General features: G+C 55.3%; 2 protein-coding genes across 2 annotated transcripts; both read left to right on the forward strand.

Moving 5' to 3' along the window:
* Nucleotides 1-575: 575 nt before the first annotated feature.
* On the forward strand, nt 576-3,637 carry LOC136044501 (PHD finger protein 7-like). Its single transcript, XM_065729826.1, has 9 exons — nt 576-699; nt 970-1,061; nt 1,151-1,252; nt 1,513-1,637; nt 1,836-2,001; nt 2,105-2,211; nt 2,446-2,559; nt 2,713-2,831; nt 3,000-3,637. Exons 1-9 carry the CDS (start codon nt 651-653, stop codon nt 3,635-3,637), a joined length of 1,512 nt encoding a protein of 503 aa, XP_065585898.1. The 5' UTR covers nt 576-650.
* Nucleotides 3,638-8,442: 4,805 nt separating this feature from the next.
* Nucleotides 8,443-17,821, forward strand: LOC136044502 (PHD finger protein 7-like). Its single transcript, XM_065729827.1, is given in 9 exon segments — nt 8,443-8,491; nt 8,762-8,853; nt 8,943-9,044; nt 9,305-9,429; nt 9,628-9,804; nt 9,806-10,003; nt 10,238-10,351; nt 10,505-10,623; nt 17,181-17,821. Coding segments are annotated over 9 exon segments (1,617 nt in total).
* Nucleotides 17,822-18,835: the final 1,014 nt, after the last annotated feature.

The raw sequence follows: 18,835 nt of genomic DNA on the forward strand, positions 1-18,835 counted from the left end.
GGTCGGGCACTGGCACAGGCTGCCCGGGGAGCTGGGGGAATCACCGTCCCTGGAGGTGTTCAAGCACCGTGGGGACGCGGCACCGAGGGACCTGGGCAGCGGGCAGGTGCAGGGGGGCGGGCGGGCGGTGAGACACAGTGACCATTGGAGCCATTAGTTGTAAGGAGAGGTAGTCAGCAGCAAACAAGCAAACAAAGCAAGCCTCGAGTACGTCACAGAAACACATAAAGGCGTGATTGGGACTTTGATGGCGCCGCAGGCCTGCAAGCATTGCGGTGGGTTGAGGGTGGATGCAAGAGCCGCCGCCATCTTGCTTGGGTGCCCAGGGCCCTGACCTCAGCTCCTGGGAGGTGTGATGGTGTCACAAAGGGTGGCAGGGAGCGGCCACTGTGACGCGCAGGGTGGGGCGCATAGAAAGGCTGCGGGGCTCAGGCTGAGCTCAGTGCGAGCTGGTGAGGTGCGCAGAGCGCAGCGAGGAAAGGGATGTCTGAGGCTGCCCTGGGAGGAGGGGGCCGCAGCGCTCGGAGGCCTGAGCTGCGAGTTCACCCTCGTCCCGCTTCTCCCGTAGGCTTGGCACTGGAGTGTGCGGAGAAGAAAGCCTGGCGCTGCCGGGACAGGGACTCCGCAAGTGCTCATCGTCGACGCGCACCATGTCCACAGGGACAGAGAAGAATGAGAGCTCATGGGAGCCAGACGAAAGTAAATCATCCCAGCACACAGCTCCCCGCCGTCGCCAGGCAGAAGGTTGCTGGGGGGGTGTCTGCCCGCGGCAGAGAGGGGAGATGAGGGCAGGCAGGGGCTGCCGCGGGCAGGGTCCCCCTCTGCTCCTCGGCCCTGCAGTGCCCCTTCCCCTCCACGGCCTCTGGCCCTGCCCCTCAGCTACAGCACACAGCAGGCCACTGGGAGAGCCCTCGCGGGCACCTGGCCCCACTGGCAAGGCGCTCACTGCTCTTGCTTTCTCCTCTGCAGAATGCGCGCTGTGTGCCCAGGGAGATGTTGATCCAGACATCCATGGGCACAAAGTGATCTTGAACGGGTGGATTCTGCATGAGTTTTGTGTGGTGAGTTCCCTCACGGCTCCTGTCACCTTCCTCCATCCAATGGTTCTCTCCTTCCCTCCCTTACAAGGCCAAGTTCTTCTCTCATACAGGTATTTTCTACCATACTTGTTGAACAAGCAACTGCAGAGAACATAAACAAAGTTTCGAGTGTTCCTGACATTACCTACATAATCTGGAAGGCAGAGAAGACGGTGAGGATCTGACAGGAACAGGGAGCTTTGTCCAGGACAGGCTCGGCGAGCTTAACCTGGCCCAAGGAAAGCAATCCCAGCCTTTCCAGCCAGCTCCAGGAGGAAGTCCCGCTCTCGCAGACGAGCCCTGTTCAGCAGGCAGCTCTGCAGAGTGCCACCCAGCCGCGCCTGCATCCTGTGCCCTGCCCAGAGGAGTGGGGCCTGCCGCGCAGGCCCTGAGCCTGCCGCTGATGGGGGCTGCTCTGCTCTGCTCTTTCCAGCACTGCTTCGTTTGTGGCAAGAGGGGGGCCTCCATCACCTGCGCACAGGCAGGCTGTGACCGCAGCTTCCATCTGCCCTGCGCCTCGGAGGGTGAATGTGTCACCCAGTACTTCGATGAATTCAGGTAAGGGCCGCCAGGCCTCGCCTGTGAGTCCCCAGCCCCTGCTATCGGCACCAGACAAGGAAGGGAGGGACGCGCTGTGACACCTCCCGGCAGCCTGCCAGAGCCAGAGCCAAGACCTGAGGCTCCTTCCCGTTCCTCTGCCCTCCTCCTCCTTGCAGCGCTTCTCACCTTTTGCCAATCCTTCCCACCTTCCTGCAGGTCCTTCTGCAGAGAGCACCGCCCACTTCAGGAGACGGAGGGAGAAGCAGTGCCAGCGCCAGACAACACCTGCATCATCTGCACGGACCCCGTGGGGGACTGCGTATCATACAGCACCATGGTGTGCCCAGTATGCGAACGAGCCTTTCACCGGGCCTGCATCCAGGTAGGAGCCCTGCCCTCGCCCGGCGGGCACGGCTGGCGCTCAGCAGCACCAGGCCTAGCTCACGCTCACACTCACGCTCACGCTGCTTGTGTTTCTGCTGCAGGGACAGGCCATGAACGCCGGGATTTTTTTCTTCAGCTGCCCACACTGTAGAGACCTACAGTGCTTTTCGGCAACAATGCGCTGGATGGGGATTCGAATCCCAACCAGGTTAGTGTCTTTCAGCCTGCTCTCGAGATGGGAGGGCACAAGAGCTGTGCCTGCCCAGGGGCTGGCTGCCCCGGCAGGCCGGGCCCAGCCATTTGTATCCATTAACACGGGCCTCGGCATCATTGGGATGCTGGGACTGGGGATGGACAGGGTGGAGGGGGAGGAGGGATGCCACAGATTAGGTTCAGTCCTGGGGCAGTGGGTGTTCACCACCGTCGCTCCTCTCTCCGGCAGATATCCAACGTGGGACGAGGAATATGGATACGAATCAGAACCAGAGAGCCACAGTCGCTGCGACGCCAGCGAGTGTCGTTACCCACGCGGCAGAGAACAGGCAGAGACCGTGGGGTGAGTTACCTCAGTAGCCCTCTGGGTCTCTGCTTGGGATCACAGCCTCACCCCCCAGGCTGGGGGAGCAGTCTGTGCGCACCAGAGTTGTGCCGGGCACCCCCTGTCTCAGGGCACTTTGTCCTCACGGCCACAAATTGTCTGTTTCCCCAGGCCCTGGGAGCTGCTCATCTGCAGCTCCTGTGCTGCACGAGGCACCCATCGGCGCTGCTCCCACTTGAGTCGTAGCACAGCAACGTGGGTGTGCGACACCTGTGCTGGAGAAGGCACTGGTAAGAGGCAAACAGCCGCGTATCGCTGGGCTGGGGCCAGGCGAGGCCTGGCAGTGGGAGCTCAGGGCGGCCTTGTTCAAGTCTCTTTGGCCCAGGAGGGATGGGAGCCTGTCCCACCCCAGGGCTGGAGTTCCATCCCATTCACATTCCTGCCTCCCCCCTTCACAGCCTCCAGCAGCCATTTGGACAGCGCTGGCCCCAGCACCGCCAGCACGCAGGGACTGGGGCCAACCCAACGGTCATCCCAAGGCTCCGAGGCGCCGGAGCTCAGCACCTCCAGCACCAGCAGCTGGGCACCATCAGAGCCAGCTCACAGTTCCAACGCACCTCAGAGCAGCGCCCCGGACTTTGCCAGCCAGGGGACACCACGGTCCTCAAGGCCCTCCCGGGCAGCTGGCAACAACGTCCGGTCCAGACGGGGAGAGCGGGCCCAAACGCGAAGCCGCTATCCGTTGCGGTGCCATACTCCAGATTCCCCGAGCCGGCCTCGAACACGCCGTGGCAGTGGGCGCAGAGCAACAACCCCAAGTGCCAAGAGCGGCACCCACAGCTGCACTCAAAGGGGAGCACTGTGCTCCTCGAGGGATTCCACAGTGGCTTACAGAAGCCGGCGCACGCAGCCAGGGTGGGCACGGACTCGAAGCCACTCCCCTCTTGAACAGCGGGCTGACGAGTCCCGGAGCCGGATCCGAAGAGGATGCAGGAGCCAGTTCAGGCAGCGAGGGCCAGACCAGGGGCGAAGTCGCTCCCAGCTACCACGTCAAGCCCACAACAACAGCCGGCCCCAACGCCAGCGCCGGAACTGATGCTTCTGACAACCTGGCCTGTGCACTGGGCCAGGACCTAGGCAGTCGGACCGCAGGCAAGTACTCTGTGGCCTCCCCTCACCCCGTGGTCATGGCAGGCGCTCAGCAGTACCAGGCCCCCGCTCACACTCACGCTGCTCGTGTTTCTGCTACAGGGACAGGCCACGTGCACAGCGACTCTTCAAATGAGCGCTCTGCAGAGACGTCCTCACGGTCTTACAATTTATGTTCTTGGTATTCCACACCACAACATCATGCTGTGCACTGGGAGTTGAAGAGTTCTTGCTCCACGGATCGCTGGTAGCTCCGGGGACAGCTGTCCAAGAAGAGAAGAACAACTATGTACCCCAGAGGAATTTGCGCTGCTTTGAATTCTTTCCATTGTCCGCTTGGAGGGAAAGATCCAAACTGTTCCCGTGTCACGAGACACAGACGCTTTTACCTTTCAGATCGACCCAGCAGCGGGTGCTCCCTCACCGCCATGCCTTCAGCGTTTTGCATAACGCATTCGATTTATCAGACGCTCTCTTTCCCTCCCTCTCTCTCATTTTTATTTGATTTATTAGCTTCAGTTCCTGTTGTATTATATTGTGTTCTTTTGCATTCTGATGTCTTATTTAATCAATTATCTTTCCTCCTTATATCGTTGCCGCTGTTTTGTTTTTAGCCCCATCTCCCTTTTCCCCTTTCCCCCTTCCACTTTGCCGGGGCGCGGATGCGTGGGTCTCCCCGCCCCAGTCGTCACATAACCAGGACGAACCAGCCCATAAACCACTGACAGATGTGGAGACATTTATCCCAGACACGCGCATCCTGGGGATCCGAATCCCAGTCAGGTTGGTGTTGGTGTCTTTCAGCCTGCCCTTGAGATGCGAGGGCACAAGAGCTGTGCCTGCCCAGGGACTGACTGCCGCAGCAGGCCTGGCCCTCTGCAGCCATTGACATGGGCCTCGGCATCATTGGGAAGCTGGGACTGGGATAGCGTGGAGGGGGAGGGATGCCATGGATTAGGTTTAGTCCTGGGGCAGCGGGTGTTTGTCAGTCGCTCCTTTCTCTGGCAGAAGACCGGCGTGGGAGGTCGACGATGCATATGCATCACTACTAGAGAGGCACAGGTGCTGCGATGCCAAGTGAGTGACCCTACACACGCGGCAGGGAGGAGGCAGAGACAGAGGGATGAACAGTTACCTCAGCAGGCCTCTGTGGCTCTCTGTGGGACCACAGCCTCTGGACCCGTTCCAAGAGCTCTGTGTCCTTCTTGTGCTGGGAGCCCCAGGCATGGATGCAGTACTCCAGGTGGGGCCTCACAAGAGCTGAGCAGAGAGGGACACGGCCTTCCCTCTCCCTGCTGGACACACCTTCTCTAATGCAGCCTGGGATATGGATGGCCTTCCGGGCTGCAAGCGCACGCTGCTGGCTCACGCGCAGCTTCTTGTCCACCAGGACTCCCAAGTCCTTCTCCACGGGGCTGCTCTCCAGAAGTTCTTCCCTCAGTCTGTATGAATACCTGGGACTGTCCCGGCCCAGGTACTACACCTTGCACTTGGCCTAGTTGAACCTCGTTGGGTTCGCACGGGCCCACATCTCCAGCCTGTTCAGGGCCCTCTGGATGGCTTCCCTTCCCTCCAGTGTATCGACTGCACTGCTCGGCTTGGTCACTTGATTCGGTCGTCTTTGTCACTGATGAAGATGTTGAAAAGCACCGGTCCCAGGACCGACCCTTGGGGGACAACACTCGTGACCGGCCTCCACCCTGACATGGAACAGTCGACCACAACCCTTTGGCTGTGACCGGCCAAACAGTTCTTAATCCATCCAACACTTCATCCTTCAAATCCATACCTCTCCAATTTAGAGAGAAGGATGTGGTGAGGGGCCATGTCAAAGGCTTTGCTGAAGTCCAGGTAGGTGACATCCGTCGCCCTTCCTTCCCCCGTCCACCGATGCCGTCGCTCCATCACAGAAGGCCACCGGATTGCTCAGGCAAGATCCGCCCCTGGTAGAGCCATGCTGGCTGTCTCGGATCACCTCTTCATCTCGTATGTGCCTTAACATGGTAACCAGGAGGATCTGCTCCGTGATCTTCCCAGGCACAGAGGTGCGGCTCACCAGCCTGTAGTTCTCCAGGTCCTCCTTTCTCCCTTTCTTAAAAATGTGAGTCATGCTTCCCTGTTTCCAGTCAGCGGGGATTTCACCCGACAGCCATCATTTTTCCAATATGATGGAGGGCGGCTTGGCAACCACATCGGCCATCTCTCAGAGCCCTGGGATGCATGCCATCTGCCCGCCTCCCACCCCCCCCACCCTCAACCCCCTCCCCCACTCTCACATTCAGTTTCGTGAGGAGGTTTCGGACTTGTTCCACTGTCACAGTGGTTTGGAATCCACTCCTCTCAACGCCACGGAGAGGTGCAGGGGCCTGGCGGACACGGGGATCCTGATCACCAGTGAAGACTGAGGGAGGGCTCTTACTGAGCAGCTCAGCTTTTTGCACGTCAGAGGAAGCCAGTCCTCCATCCTCATTTATCAGAGGGGTAACACTCTCCTTGGTCTGTCTCTTCCACCCTATGTAGCTGTAGAAACACTTCATGTTGCTTTTCACATCCCTCACCGAGTTCAGCTCCATCGGTGCCTTGGCTTTTCTGACCTCATCTCTACACACGCAGACAACGTCCCTGCATTCTTCCCAGGCTACACAACCCTGCTTCCACTTCCTGTGCATCTCTCTTTTCTGTAAGTTTAAGCTGCAGGTCCTTGTTCAGCCGTGCTGCTCACGCGCCTCCTCTGCTCTCTTTCTCCTGCTGGGTCTGCACGTCCTCCCACGTAACGGCAGCAGGGCAGGAGATGACGTCCTCCAGTTGCACCAGGGGACGTTCTGGTTGAATATTAGCGCAAAGTTCTGCAAAAGAGCGGTCGGGCACGGGCACAGCCCGCTGCACAGTGCCTTCTGCTCCTCCTGCTTCTTGCAGATGCGCTTCAGCTGAGCCACTGTTGTCACTCCCGACCCCAGCATTCTTCACCTTCATACCTAATTTGAAGCCCGCAAGCTAGCATAAAGCACCCTTGGCACTGGCGATGACATGCCTGGAGTACCGTGCTGAGTTTGGGGTTCCTAAGTACAAGAAAGACATCGAGGACTTGCAGTGCATCCATGGGAGGGCAACAGGGCAGTGAAGGGTCTGGAGCACAGTCCTGTGAGGAGCGCCTGAGAGAACTGGGATTGTTCAGTCCAGAGGAGGTTCAGGGGAGTCCTCATCACTCCCTAAGGAGCTTGTTTTTTAGAAGTAGAAAAACACACACGGACCACAACCATACGAATACATTTGTCCTGGGAGACACAGACCCTTCACGCTGCTAGGCCGACAGTAGTTCTGAAGCAATAATACGACTATACAAAGGCGTTATGCGTATGTAAGCATATCGCTGGGACGGGTATCTCAAAAATCCCAGCCGATAAATGCAAACCATAGCAGAATGAGCTAACAGACAATGCTTGAGCAAAATGTATATTAAAGGAAGATGTTTATTAAAGAACATCACGGTAGAAGAAAGCTCTCCATTTCCCAGCACAAAAGCTATTTCTACTCTGCAAGCAAGCGAGAGGGACTTGACTGAAAACAGCCCGTGATGCACTTGCAAAGAAAAACGCTGATCAGCTCCTGCTCCCGGTGATTTCCCCTCAGTTTTTGTTGCCACCATTTCCGGTAGCTCTTCTGGACATGAAGAAGCACAGAGCAGGTCGGGCTGAGGTCGGCTGTACGAGGCGCCGCCCGCCCCCGCCCCCCCTCTCCGGTCCCCCCGTGGCCGTTCCCGCTCGCCGGGGCCGCGCCCGGGGCGGCGGGGGGTTCCCGGCGGGCGGCGCGGCGGCTGCGACTCTGGACGCGTGCCGGGCCCTTCCCGCGGATCGCCCCAGCTGCGGCGGGTGCCGCCCGCCGCCCGCCCCCCTCCCTTTCCCCGCGCCGTCCCCCCCCCGGCCCCCGGCGGGCGCTCTCCACTATGAGAGCAGTCCTTGATGCTCCCTGACAGGAGGTTGAAGCGAAGTGGGGGTCGGCCTCTTCGCCCAGCTAACAGCGATGGGACGAGAGGGAACGGCCTCCGGTTGTGCCAGGGGAGGTCCCCGTTGGATACGAGGAAGAACGTGTTGGCTGAAAGAGCGGTCGGGCACTGGCACAGGCTGCCCGGGGAGCTGGGGGAATCACCGTCCCTGGAGGTGTTCAAGCACCGTGGGGATGCGGCACCGAGGGACCTGGGCAGCGGGCAGGTGCAGGGGGGCGGGCGGGCGGTGAGACACAGTGACCATTGGAGCCATTAGTTGTAAGGAGAGGTAGTCAGCAGCAAATAAGCAAACAAAGCAAGCCTCGAGTACGTCACAGAAACACATAAAGGCGTGATTGGGACTTTGATGGCGCCGCAGGCCTGCAAGCATTGCGGTGGGTTGAGGGTGGATGCAAGAGCCGCCGCCATCTTGCTTGGGTGCCCAGGGCCCTGACCTCAGCTCCTGGGAGGTGTGATGGTGTCACAAAGGGTGGCAGGGAGCGGCCACTGTGATGCGCAGGGTGGGGCGCATAGAAAGGCTGTGGGGCTCAGGCTGAGCTCAGTGCGAGCTGGTGAGGTGCACGGAGAGCAGCGAGGAAAGGGATGTCTGAGGCTGCCCCGGGAGGAGGGGGCCGCAGCGCTCGGAGGCCTGAGCTGCGAGTTCACCCTCGTCCCGCTTCTCCCGTAGGCTTGGCACTGGAGTGTGCGGAGAAGAAAGCCTGGCGCTGCCGGGACAGGGACTCCGCAAGTGCTCATCGTCGACACGCACCATGTCCACAGGGACAGAGAAGAATGAGAGCTCATGGGAGCCAGACGAAAGTAAATCATCCCAGCACACAGCTCCCCGCCGCCGCCAGGCAGAAGGTTGCTGGGGGGGTGTCTGCCCGCGGCAGAGAGGGGAGATGGGGGCAGGCAGGGGCTGCCGCGGGCAGGGACCCCCTCTGCTCCTCGGCCCTGCAGTGCCCCTTCCCCTCCACGGCCTCTGGCCCTGCCCCTCAGCTACAGCACACAGCAGGCCACTGGGAGAGCCCTCGCGGGCACCTGGCCCCACTGGCAAGGCGCTCACTGCTCTTGCTTTCTCCTCTGCAGAATGCGCGCTGTGTGCCCAGGGAGATGTTGATCCAGACATCCATGGGCACAAAGTGATCTTGAACGGGTGGATTCTGCATGAGTTTTGTGTGGTGAGTTCCCTCACGGCTCCTGTCACCTTCCTCCATCCAATGGTTCTCTCCTTCCCTCCCTTACAAGGCCAAGTTCTTCTCTCATACAGGTATTTTCTACCATACTTGTTGAACAAGCAACTGCAGAGAACATAAACGAAGTTTCGAGTGTTCCTGACATTACCTACATAATCTGGAAGGCAGAGAAGACGGTGAGGATCTGACAGGAACAGGGAGCTTTGTCCAGGACAGGCTCGGCGAGCTTAACCTGGCCCAAGGAAAGCAATCCCAGCCTTTCCAGCCAGCTCCAGGAGAAAGTCCCGCTCTCGCAGACGAGCCCTGTTCAGCAGGCAGCTCTGCAGAGTGCCACCCAGCCGCGCCTGCATCCTGTGCCCTGCCCAGAGGAGTGGGGCCTGCCGCGCAGGCCCTGAGCCTGCCGCTGATGGGGGCTGCTCTGCTCTGCTCTTTCCAGCACTGCTTCGTTTGTGGCAAGAGGGGGGCCTCCATCACCTGCGCACAGGCAGGCTGTGACCGCAGCTTCCATCTGCCCTGCGCCTCGGAGGGTGAATGTGTCACCCAGTACTTCGATGAATTCAGGTAAGGGCCGCCAGGCCTCGCCTGTGAGTCCCCAGCCCCTGCTATCGGCACCAGACAAGGAAGGGAGGGACGCGCTGTGACACCTCCCAGCAGCCTGCCAGAGCCAGAGCCAAGACCTGAGGCTCCTTCCCGTTCCTCTGCCCTCCTCCTCCTTGCAGCGCTTCTCACCTTTTGCCAATCCTTCCCACCTTCCTGCAGGTCCTTCTGCAGAGAGCACCGCCCACTTCAGGAGACGGAGGGAGAAGCAGTGCCAGCGCCAGACAACACCTGCATCATCTGCACGGACCCCGTGGGGGACTGCGTATCATACAGCACCATGGTGTGCCCAGTATGTGAACGAGCCTTTCACCGGGCCTGCATCCAGGTAGGAGCCCTGCCCTCGCCCGGCGGGCACGGCTGGCGCTCAGCAGCACCAGGCCTAGCTCACGCTCACACTCACGCTCATGCTGCTTGTGTTTCTGCTGCAGGGACAGGCCATGAACGCCGGGATTTTTTTCTTCAGCTGCCCACACTGTAGAGACCTACAGTGCTTTTCGGCAACAATGCGCTGGATGGGGATTCGAATCCCACCCAGGTTAGTGTCTTTCAGCCTGCTCTCGAGATGGGAGGGCACAAGAGCTGTGCCTGCCCAGGGGCTGGCTGCCCCGGCAGGCCGGGCCCAGCCATTTGTATCCATTAACACGGGCCTCGGCATCATTGGGATGCTGGGACTGGGGATGGACAGGGTGGAGGGGGAGGAGGGATGCCACAGATTAGGTTCAGTCCTGGGGCAGTGGGTGTTCACCACCGTCGCTCCTTTCTCCGGCAGATATCCAACGTGGGACGAGGAATATGGATACGAATCAGAACCAGAGAGCCACAGTCGCTGCGATGCCAGCGAGTGTCGTTACCCACGCGGCAGAGATCAGGCAGAGACCGTGGGGTGAGTTACCTCAGCAGCCCTCTGTGTCTCTGCCTGGGATCACAGCCTCACCCCCCAGGCTGGGGGAGCAGTCTGTGTGCACCAGAGTTGTGCCGGGCACCCCCTGTCTCAGGGCACTTTGTCCTCACGGCCACAAATTGTCTGTTTCCCCAGGCCCTGGGAGCTGCTCATCTGCAGCTCCTGTGCTGCACGAGGCACCCATCGGCGCTGCTCCCACTTGAGTCGACGCACAGCAACGTGGGTCTGCGACATTTGTGCTGAAGAAGACACTGGTAAGAGGTAAGGGTGCTCAGGGCGGCCTTGTTCAAGTCTCTTTGGCCCAGGAGGGATGGGAGCCTGTCCCACCCCAGGGCTGGAGTTCTGTCACCGGTTTGCGGGACAGTTTGACCCGGTACCATGACAATTGAGGCAGGGGACCCACGGGCCCACACCCTAGGATAGGGGAAAAGGGAAAAAGAGGAAGGGAGATGGGCCTAAGAACAAAACAGCGGCAACGATCTGAGGAGGAAAGCTAATTTACTAAATAAGATATCAGAAAGGAAAATAACACAATATAATATAATATAATTGGAATTGAGGCAAATGAATCAAAGAAAATGAACAAGAGAGAGAGAGTGTCCGATAAACCAACCAAAGGCCTTACGCTAACGCTGAAGGCAGACAGCTGCAACAAACACCCACTGCCGAGCTCGGTCCTGAAGAGAAGAGAGAGTCCCGTTACCGCAGACAGTTTTTATCTTTCCCTCTGGGCGGAAATATGTAAAAATGCAAAGCATCACAAAGTCCTCTGGGGAATGTAGTTCTTCTCTTCTGATACAGGTACACCCAGAACTATCAACGATCCACAGAGCTGGAGCATTAACTCCTTAACTCCTAATACACCACATGATGTCATGATGTGGAATATCAGTAATACAAGAAAAATCATAAAACCATAACATTCCACCCCTTAATATATATATATATATTATATAATATATACATAAAGGAACAATGATTAACAAGCATTAAATACAAACACATACATATATACATATATACATATATACATACTAATAGAATTACTGAGGGCGCTCTCCCCACATCAAATTCCCTTGTGGTACACATTGAACATCCCCATTCTTCTGCATCACCCACCAGGTAGACACAGGTCCCTGAGCAAAAACAGTTCCACGGAGAGGTTTGCCCTCTCCAGAAGCTGGAAGAACTCAAACCGCTTTTCCCAACATGTTCTTCACATGTACTACAGGTACCTTATCTCCCTCTACAGTAGGTAGAGAGCTGGATTGGGCAGGACCATTGCGATTGATGGATCCTCTGGTGTTGACCAACCAGGTGGCTTCTCACAAATTCTTCTCCCAGTGCTTAAATGTTCCGCCACCCATTGCTTTCAACATTGTTTTTAACAACCCATTGTACCTTTCAATTTTTCCAGAGGCTGGTGCATGATAAGGGATATGATAAATCCATTCAATGCCATGATCTTTGGCCCAAGTATTTACAAGAGAATTTTTGAAATGAGTTCCATTATCAGACTCAATTCTTTCTGGAGTGCCATGTTGCCATAGGACTTGTTTCTTGAGCCCTAAGATGGTGTTCCGGGCGGTAGCATGGGGTACTGCATATGTTTCAAGCCACCCAGTAGTTGCCTCTACCATGGTGAGCACGTAACGCTTACCATTGCGAGATCGTGGCAAGGTGATATAATCAACCTGCCACGCCTCCCCGTATTTATACTTTTGCCATTGCCCTTCCTCCCAAAGAGGTTTCATTCTCTTGGCCTGTTTAATTGTGGCGCATGTATCACAGTCATGGATAACCTGTGCAATGGCATCCATAGTTAAGTCCACCCCTCGGTCTCTAGCCCACTTATATGTTGCATCTCTTCCTTGATGGCCAGAGGTCTCATGGGCCCACCGAGCTAGAAATAATTCACTCTTGTGTTGCCAGTCCAAGTCTACTTGAGCCACCTTAACTTTGGCAGCTCGATCTACCTGATGGTTATTTTGTTGTTCTTCAGTTGCCCGGCTCTTAGGAACATGAGCATCTACATGGCGCACCTTTACAACCATATTCTTTATTCAGGCAGCAATGTTTTTCCACAGTTCAGCAGCCCAAATAGGTTTACCTCTCCATTGCCAACTATTTTGTTCCCACTGCTGTAACCAGCCCCATAAAGCATTTGCCACCATCCATGAGTTAGCGTAAAGATAAAGCACTGGCCACCTCTCTCGTTCAGCAATATCTAAGGCCAGCTGGACAGCCTTTACCTCTGCAAATTGATTTGATTCTCCTTCTCCTTCAGTGGCCTCAGTAACTCGTCGTGTGGGGCTCCACACAGCAGATTTCCATCTGCGGTGCTTACCCACAATGCAACACGATCCATCTGTGAACAGGGCGTATCTCTTTTCGTTGCCTGGTAGTTCATTATATGGTGGGGCTTCTTTAGCACGTGACACCTCCTCTGCTGGCGTTGTTCCAAACTTTTTACCTTCAGGCCAGTCCATGACCACCTCCAGGATTCCTGGATGGTTGAGGTTCCCCATCCGAGCTCGCTGTGTAATCAGTGCAGTCCATTTACTCCCAAGTGGCATCAGTAGCATGATGGGTAGAGGAAGCTGTCCCTTTGAACATCCAGTTCAGCAATGGCAGTCGAGGTGCCAGGAGGAGCTGCGTTTCAGTACCTATTACTTCGGAAGCAGCTCGAACCCCCTCGTACGCGGCTAAGATCTCCTTCTCAGTTGGAGTGTAGCGCTCCTCAGACCCCCTGTAAGCCCGATTCCAGAATCCAAGGGGTCGGCCTCGGGTCTCTCCAGGAGCTCTTTGCCACAGACTCCAAGTGGGACCTTCCTTTCCAGCAGCAGTGTAGAGGATGTTCTTTACATCCTGTCCCGTCCGCACTGGCCCCAGGGCCACGGCACGGGCTATCTCCTGCTTAATTTGCTTGAAAGCCTGCTGCTGCTCAGGGCCCCATAAAAGATCATTCTTCTTCCACGTCACCCGATAGAGAGGGCTCACAATGAGACTGTAGTTCGGAACATGCATTCTCCAAAAGCCCACTACATCCAGAAAAGCTTGGGTTTCTGTCTTACTGGTGGGTGGAGACATGGCAGTAATTCTGTCAATCACATCTGTAGGGATGTGACGACGTCCATCTTGCCACTTTATACCTAGGAACTAAATTTCTTGTGCAGGCCCTTTCACTTTGCTTCGCTTGATAGCAAAGCCAGCTCGTAGGAGAATTTGGATAATCTGCTCTCCTTTCTCAAAGACTTCCTCTGCTGTATTGACCCATACAACAATGTCATCAATGTATTGCAGATGCTCAGGAGCACCGCCCTGTTCCAATGCAGTTTGGACCAACCCATGACAAATGGTTGGGCTGTGTTTCCACCCCTGGGGCAAACGGTTCCAGGTGTACTGAACGCCCCTCCAGGTGAAGGCAAACTGCAGCCTGCATTCTGTGGCCAGAGGAATTGAAAAGAAGGCATTAGTAGTGTCTGTGGTGGCATACCACTTGGCTGCTTTTGACTCCAGTTCGTACTGGAGTTGTAGCATGTCTGGCACTCAGCACTCAGTGGGGGTGTGACTTCATTCAGGCCACAGTAATCTACCGTCAGCCTCCATTCTCCACTGGCTTTACGCACCGGCCATATGGGGCTGCTAAAAGGTGAGTGAGTTTTGCTGATCACTCCCTGGCTCTCTAGCTGACGGATCAAGTTATGAATGGGGAGCAAGGAATCCCTGTTGTGCGGTACTGCCATCTGTGCACCGTTTCTGTAGCAATTGGTACCTGTTGCTCCTCCACTTGTAGCAACCCCACAACAGACGGATCTTCTGATAGGCCAGGTAAAACAGATAGCTGCTTAATGTTGTCTGTGTCCACAGCAGCTATTCCAAAAGCCCATCGGTACCCCTTGGGATCCTTAAAGTGCCCCCTTCTGAGATAGTCTATACCGAGTATGCATGGAGCCCCCTGTCCGGTCACTATAGGATGCTTCTTCCAGTCTTTACCAGTGAGGTTTATTTCTGCCTCCAACACAGACAATTCCTGAGAGCCCCCAGTCACTCCAGAGATATAGATCAGTTCTGTCCCTTTATAGCTCAAAGGCATTAGAGTACACTGTGCACCAGTATCCACCAGTGCCTCATATTTTTGTGGTTCTGATGTGCCAGGACACTGAATCCACACAGTCCAATACACTCTATTGTCCCTCTCCCTCCTCTGGCTGAGGGCAGGGCCCCTCTATTGGTTACCTGTAGTGACAGGAACAACTTCACTGGTCGTTGGTCTGTGTTGTAATTCTCTCACCTGTGCTCGCAGTGCAGGGGTGGGTTTTTGATGCCATTCCTTCATATCTTCTCCATTTTCATGTAAGTAACTCCACAGAGCCGCACGTGACATGAAGTTAGTGAAGTGAGTGCTGTCATTTGCTCGAGCAGGACGGCGTTTGCTTCCAATAGCTGCAATCATTTCAACCCTATCAATCAGTCAGGATACTTTCTTTAACACGTCTCCCATCTGTCCTTCTAACCTTGATATGGCTGAAATGGAAGCATGTGAGGGGGAAATTTTTGTTCAAAGTTTTGAAGTGTAAGAATCAGTTAAAAAACTGGGGGTTTTCTGTTATATATATATTCTCATATCTGTTGAACGTTGTCACTAGTGTACCGGCGTACCTTTCTGGTGCTGTTTTTGAAAAGTTCTGACATATTTCAGGTGTACTCCTTACTTTCTCTGGATCATGGTCCCGATCTTCAGGATCAAACGTGGTATCATACAGCATTTCCACCACAGCTGTTTCTCTCAAATACTGGATGCCTTCCTCAATAGTTTTCCATCTTTTCACTTTAGGTGCCAGGTCACTCTTGTAGGGATATCTTTCCCTCACAGCTACTAACATTCGTTGCCAGAGGCTGGCGATTCCATCCATATACCGGCTGATCCCTCTGTTGACAGCTGGATCACGGGCAATGTTTCCTAGTTGGTGAGCTTCGTTACAGTCGAGGGACATACTGTTGGCCCTGTTGTCCCAACACCAAAGCAACCAAGTGACAATACTCTCATCTGGACGTTGAATAAACTCCTTTCTTAAGCCTTGGATCTCAGATATTTTCATGGGTTGACGAAACGTGGTAACTTTGACTCTCTCATCATCCTCATCATCTCTATGTCCATGCCTCTCACTTTTCTTTGTTGCCTTTCTTGGTGGTGGTGGTGTTGAGGACCCCCCCTCGCATGTATCTTTCTCTTCTTTCGCCACCTCTTCTTTGCGTTCTCGGCGTGAGGACACACGTTTCCATTTCTGGCCTTCCACCGGGGCAACCGACTTTGATACCGGTGCTTCCTTTGGCTGGTCAGATGTGCCTGGGAGGTTTACCTCTTTGGTCTGAGCCTCAGTTTGGACACTCTCTCTCTCCCAAACAGTATATATACCTCGGTAAGCATAAGCCAAGCCCCAGATAAGCTGTTCCACCTCAGATCTTTCTGAGCCGCAACACCCATTCCTCAGATACAGGCCTAGCTCCTCAGGATCCTGCAAGTGTTCAGGAGTAAAATCCCATGGCACCGGGGGACCCCATGCTTCTAATTTCTTTCCTAAAACTCTCCACTTTCCCTGCCATTCAACATTCTCTGTTTTTGGGAAAAGCTTCCTCCACATGGTGTAAAGTGCCATTATAAGGGATATATTCAAAAGGACTAATATCCCAAATGCTAACATAGTCCCTAAGCTGTAATCTTGAAAATTCATAAGGAACTGAGAGGAAAACCTGGACACCCATTCAAATATTGTTTAGTTTGTTACATTAGCCGGGGTGCTCAGGTATCTGGCAGGTGCCTCCATCACAGCTTTTAGTTTATCACATAAGGACCAGACTCCATGAATCAGAATGGCAAGCTTAACCAAGTTCCAGTATGTTTTGAGCACTAAAAGGGAAAAAGCAATGCAATACAATCCCTGTAAGGGCAGTTTTAACAGAAACAGCAAAAACATTTTTTTTTCTTCTACTCAAACAAGCTAGCAGCACCCAAAAACTTTAAAAATATCCCAGAAGAGCTAGCAGTGCGTCTGGACTTCAAGGTCGTGTTTTGCCGCACAGGACCTACAGTACAGAAAAGCTTGCTAACAAAAGACAGAGATTCACTCTAAAAGTATGTCTCTGCCCGGCTAAGGCAGCTAGTCGTGCCCCCCGTGAGCGCCAAAAATGTCACCGGTTTGCGGGACAGTTTGACCCGGTACCGTGACAATTGAGGCAGGGGACCCACAGGCCCACACCCTGGGAAAGGGGAAAAGGGAAAAAGAGGAAGGGAGATGGGCCTAAGAACAAAACAGCGGCAACGATCTGAGGAGGAAAGCTAATTTACTAAATAAGATATCAGAAAGGAAAATAACACAATATAATATAATGTAATTGGAATTGAGGCAAATGAATCAAAGAAAATGAACAAGAGAGAGAGAGTGTCCGATAAACCAAAGGCCTTACGCTAACGCTGAAGGCAGACAGCTGCAACAAACACCCACTGCCGAGCTCGGTCCCGAAGGGAAGAGAGAGTCCCGTGACTGCAGACAGTTTTTATCTTTCCCTCTGGGCGGAAATATGTAAAAATGCAAAGCATCACAAAGTCCTCTGGGGAATGTAGTTCTTCTCTTCTGATACAGGTACACCCAGAACTATCAACGATCCACAGAGCTGGAGCATTAACTCCTTAACTCCTAATACACCACATGATGTCATGATACACCAGTATCATGTCAGTAATACAACAAAAATCATAAAACCATAACAAGTTCCATCCCATTCACATTCCTGCCTCCCCCCTTCGCAGCCTCCAGAAGTCATTTGGACAGCGCTGGCCCCAGCACCGCCAGCACGCAGGGACTGGGGCCAACCCAACGGTCATCCCAAGGCTCCGAGGCGCCAGAGCTCAGCACCTCCAGCACCAGCAGCTGGGCACCATCAGAGCCAGCTCACAGTTCCCATGCACCTCAGAGCAGCGCCCCGAACTTTGCCAGCCAGGGGACACCACGGTCCTCAAGGCCCTCCCGGGCAGCTGGCAACAACGTCCGGTCCAGACGGGGAGAGCGGGCCCGGACACGAAGGCGCTATCCGTTGCGGTGCCATACCTCAGATCCCCCGAGCAGGCCCCGAACACGCCGTGGCAGTGGGCGCAGAGCAACAACACCAAGTATCGAGAACGGCACCCACAGCCGTACCCGACGGGGAGCACTGCGCTCCTCGAGGGATTCCACAGCGGCTGACAGAAGCCGGCGCACGCAGCCAGGGCGGGCACGGACTCGAAGCCGCGCCCCTCTTGAACAGCGGGCTGACGAGTCCCGGAGCCGGACCCGAAGAGGACGCAGGAGCCAGTTCAGGCAGCGAGGGCGAGACCAGGGGCGAAGTCACTCCCCGCTACCACGTCGGGCCCACAAGAACAACAGCCGGCCCCGACGCCGGCGCCGGAACTGACGCTTCTGACATTTTGGGGCGGCTGCGCCTGTATGCTGGGCCAGGACCTGGGCGGTCGGACTGCAGGCAAGTACTCTGTGGCCTCCCCTCGCCCCGCGGGCATGGCAGGCGCTCAGCAGCACCAGGCCCCTGCTCACACTCACGCTGCTCGTGTTTCTGCTGCAGGGACAGGCCACGTGCACAGCGACTCTTTGCTTCAAGTGCGCGCTCTGCAGAGACGTCCTCACGGTCTTACGATTTACGTTATTGGTATTCCACACCACAACATCATGCTGTGCACTGGGAGTTGAAGAGTTCTTCCTCCACGGATCGCCGATGGCTCCAGGAACAGCTGTCCAAGAAGAGAAGAACAACTATGTACTCCAGAGGAATTTGCGCTGCTTTGACTTCTTTCCGTTGTTTGCTCGGAGGGAAAGATCCAAACTGTTCCCGTGTCACGAGACACACACTCTCTGCTTTCGGATCAACCCAGCAGTGGGTGCTTCCTCACCGCCATGCCTTCAGCGTTTTGCATAACGCATTCGAACTATCAGACGCTGTCCCTCTCTCTCATTTTTATTTGATTTATTAGCTTCAGTTCCTGTTGTATTATATTGTGTTCTTTTGCATTCTGATGTCTTATTTAATCAATTATCTTTCCTCCTTATATCGTTGCCGCTGTTTTGTTTTTAGCCCCATCTCCCTTTTCCCCTTTCCCCCTTCCACTTTGCCGGGGCGCGGATGCGTGGGTCTCCCCGCCCCAGTCGTCACATAACCAGGACGAACCAGCCCATAAACTGTTGACAGATGTGGAGACGTTTATCCCAGACACGAGCATCCTGGGGATCCGAATCCCAGTCAGGTTGGTGTTGGTGTCTTTCAGCCTGCCCTTGAGATGCGAGGGCACAAGAGCTGTGCCTGCCCAGGGACTGACTGCCGCAGCAGGCCTGGCCCTCTGCAGCCATTGACATGGGCCTCGGCATCATTGGGAAGCTGGGACTGGGATAGCGTGGAGGGGGAGGGATGCCATGGATT

The sequence above is a fragment of the Cyrtonyx montezumae genome, unplaced genomic scaffold (assembly GCF_038088225.1).
Source record: "Cyrtonyx montezumae isolate F1298 unplaced genomic scaffold, pur_monq_1.0 scaffold_11, whole genome shotgun sequence".
Classification (NCBI taxonomy): domain Eukaryota; kingdom Metazoa; phylum Chordata; class Aves; order Galliformes; family Odontophoridae; genus Cyrtonyx; species Cyrtonyx montezumae.

Coding starts and splice junctions, on each gene's coding strand:
- LOC136044501 (XM_065729826.1), top strand. CDS start 651: ATGTCCACAGGGACAGAGAAGAATGAGAGCTCATGGGAGCCAGACGAA. Junction 1,062..1,150: donor TTCTGCATGAGTTTTGTGTG/GTGAGTTCCCTC, acceptor TCTCTCATACAG/GTATTTTCTACCATACTTGT. Junction 2,212..2,445: donor GGGATTCGAATCCCAACCAG/GTTAGTGTCTTT, acceptor TCTCTCCGGCAG/ATATCCAACGTGGGACGAGG.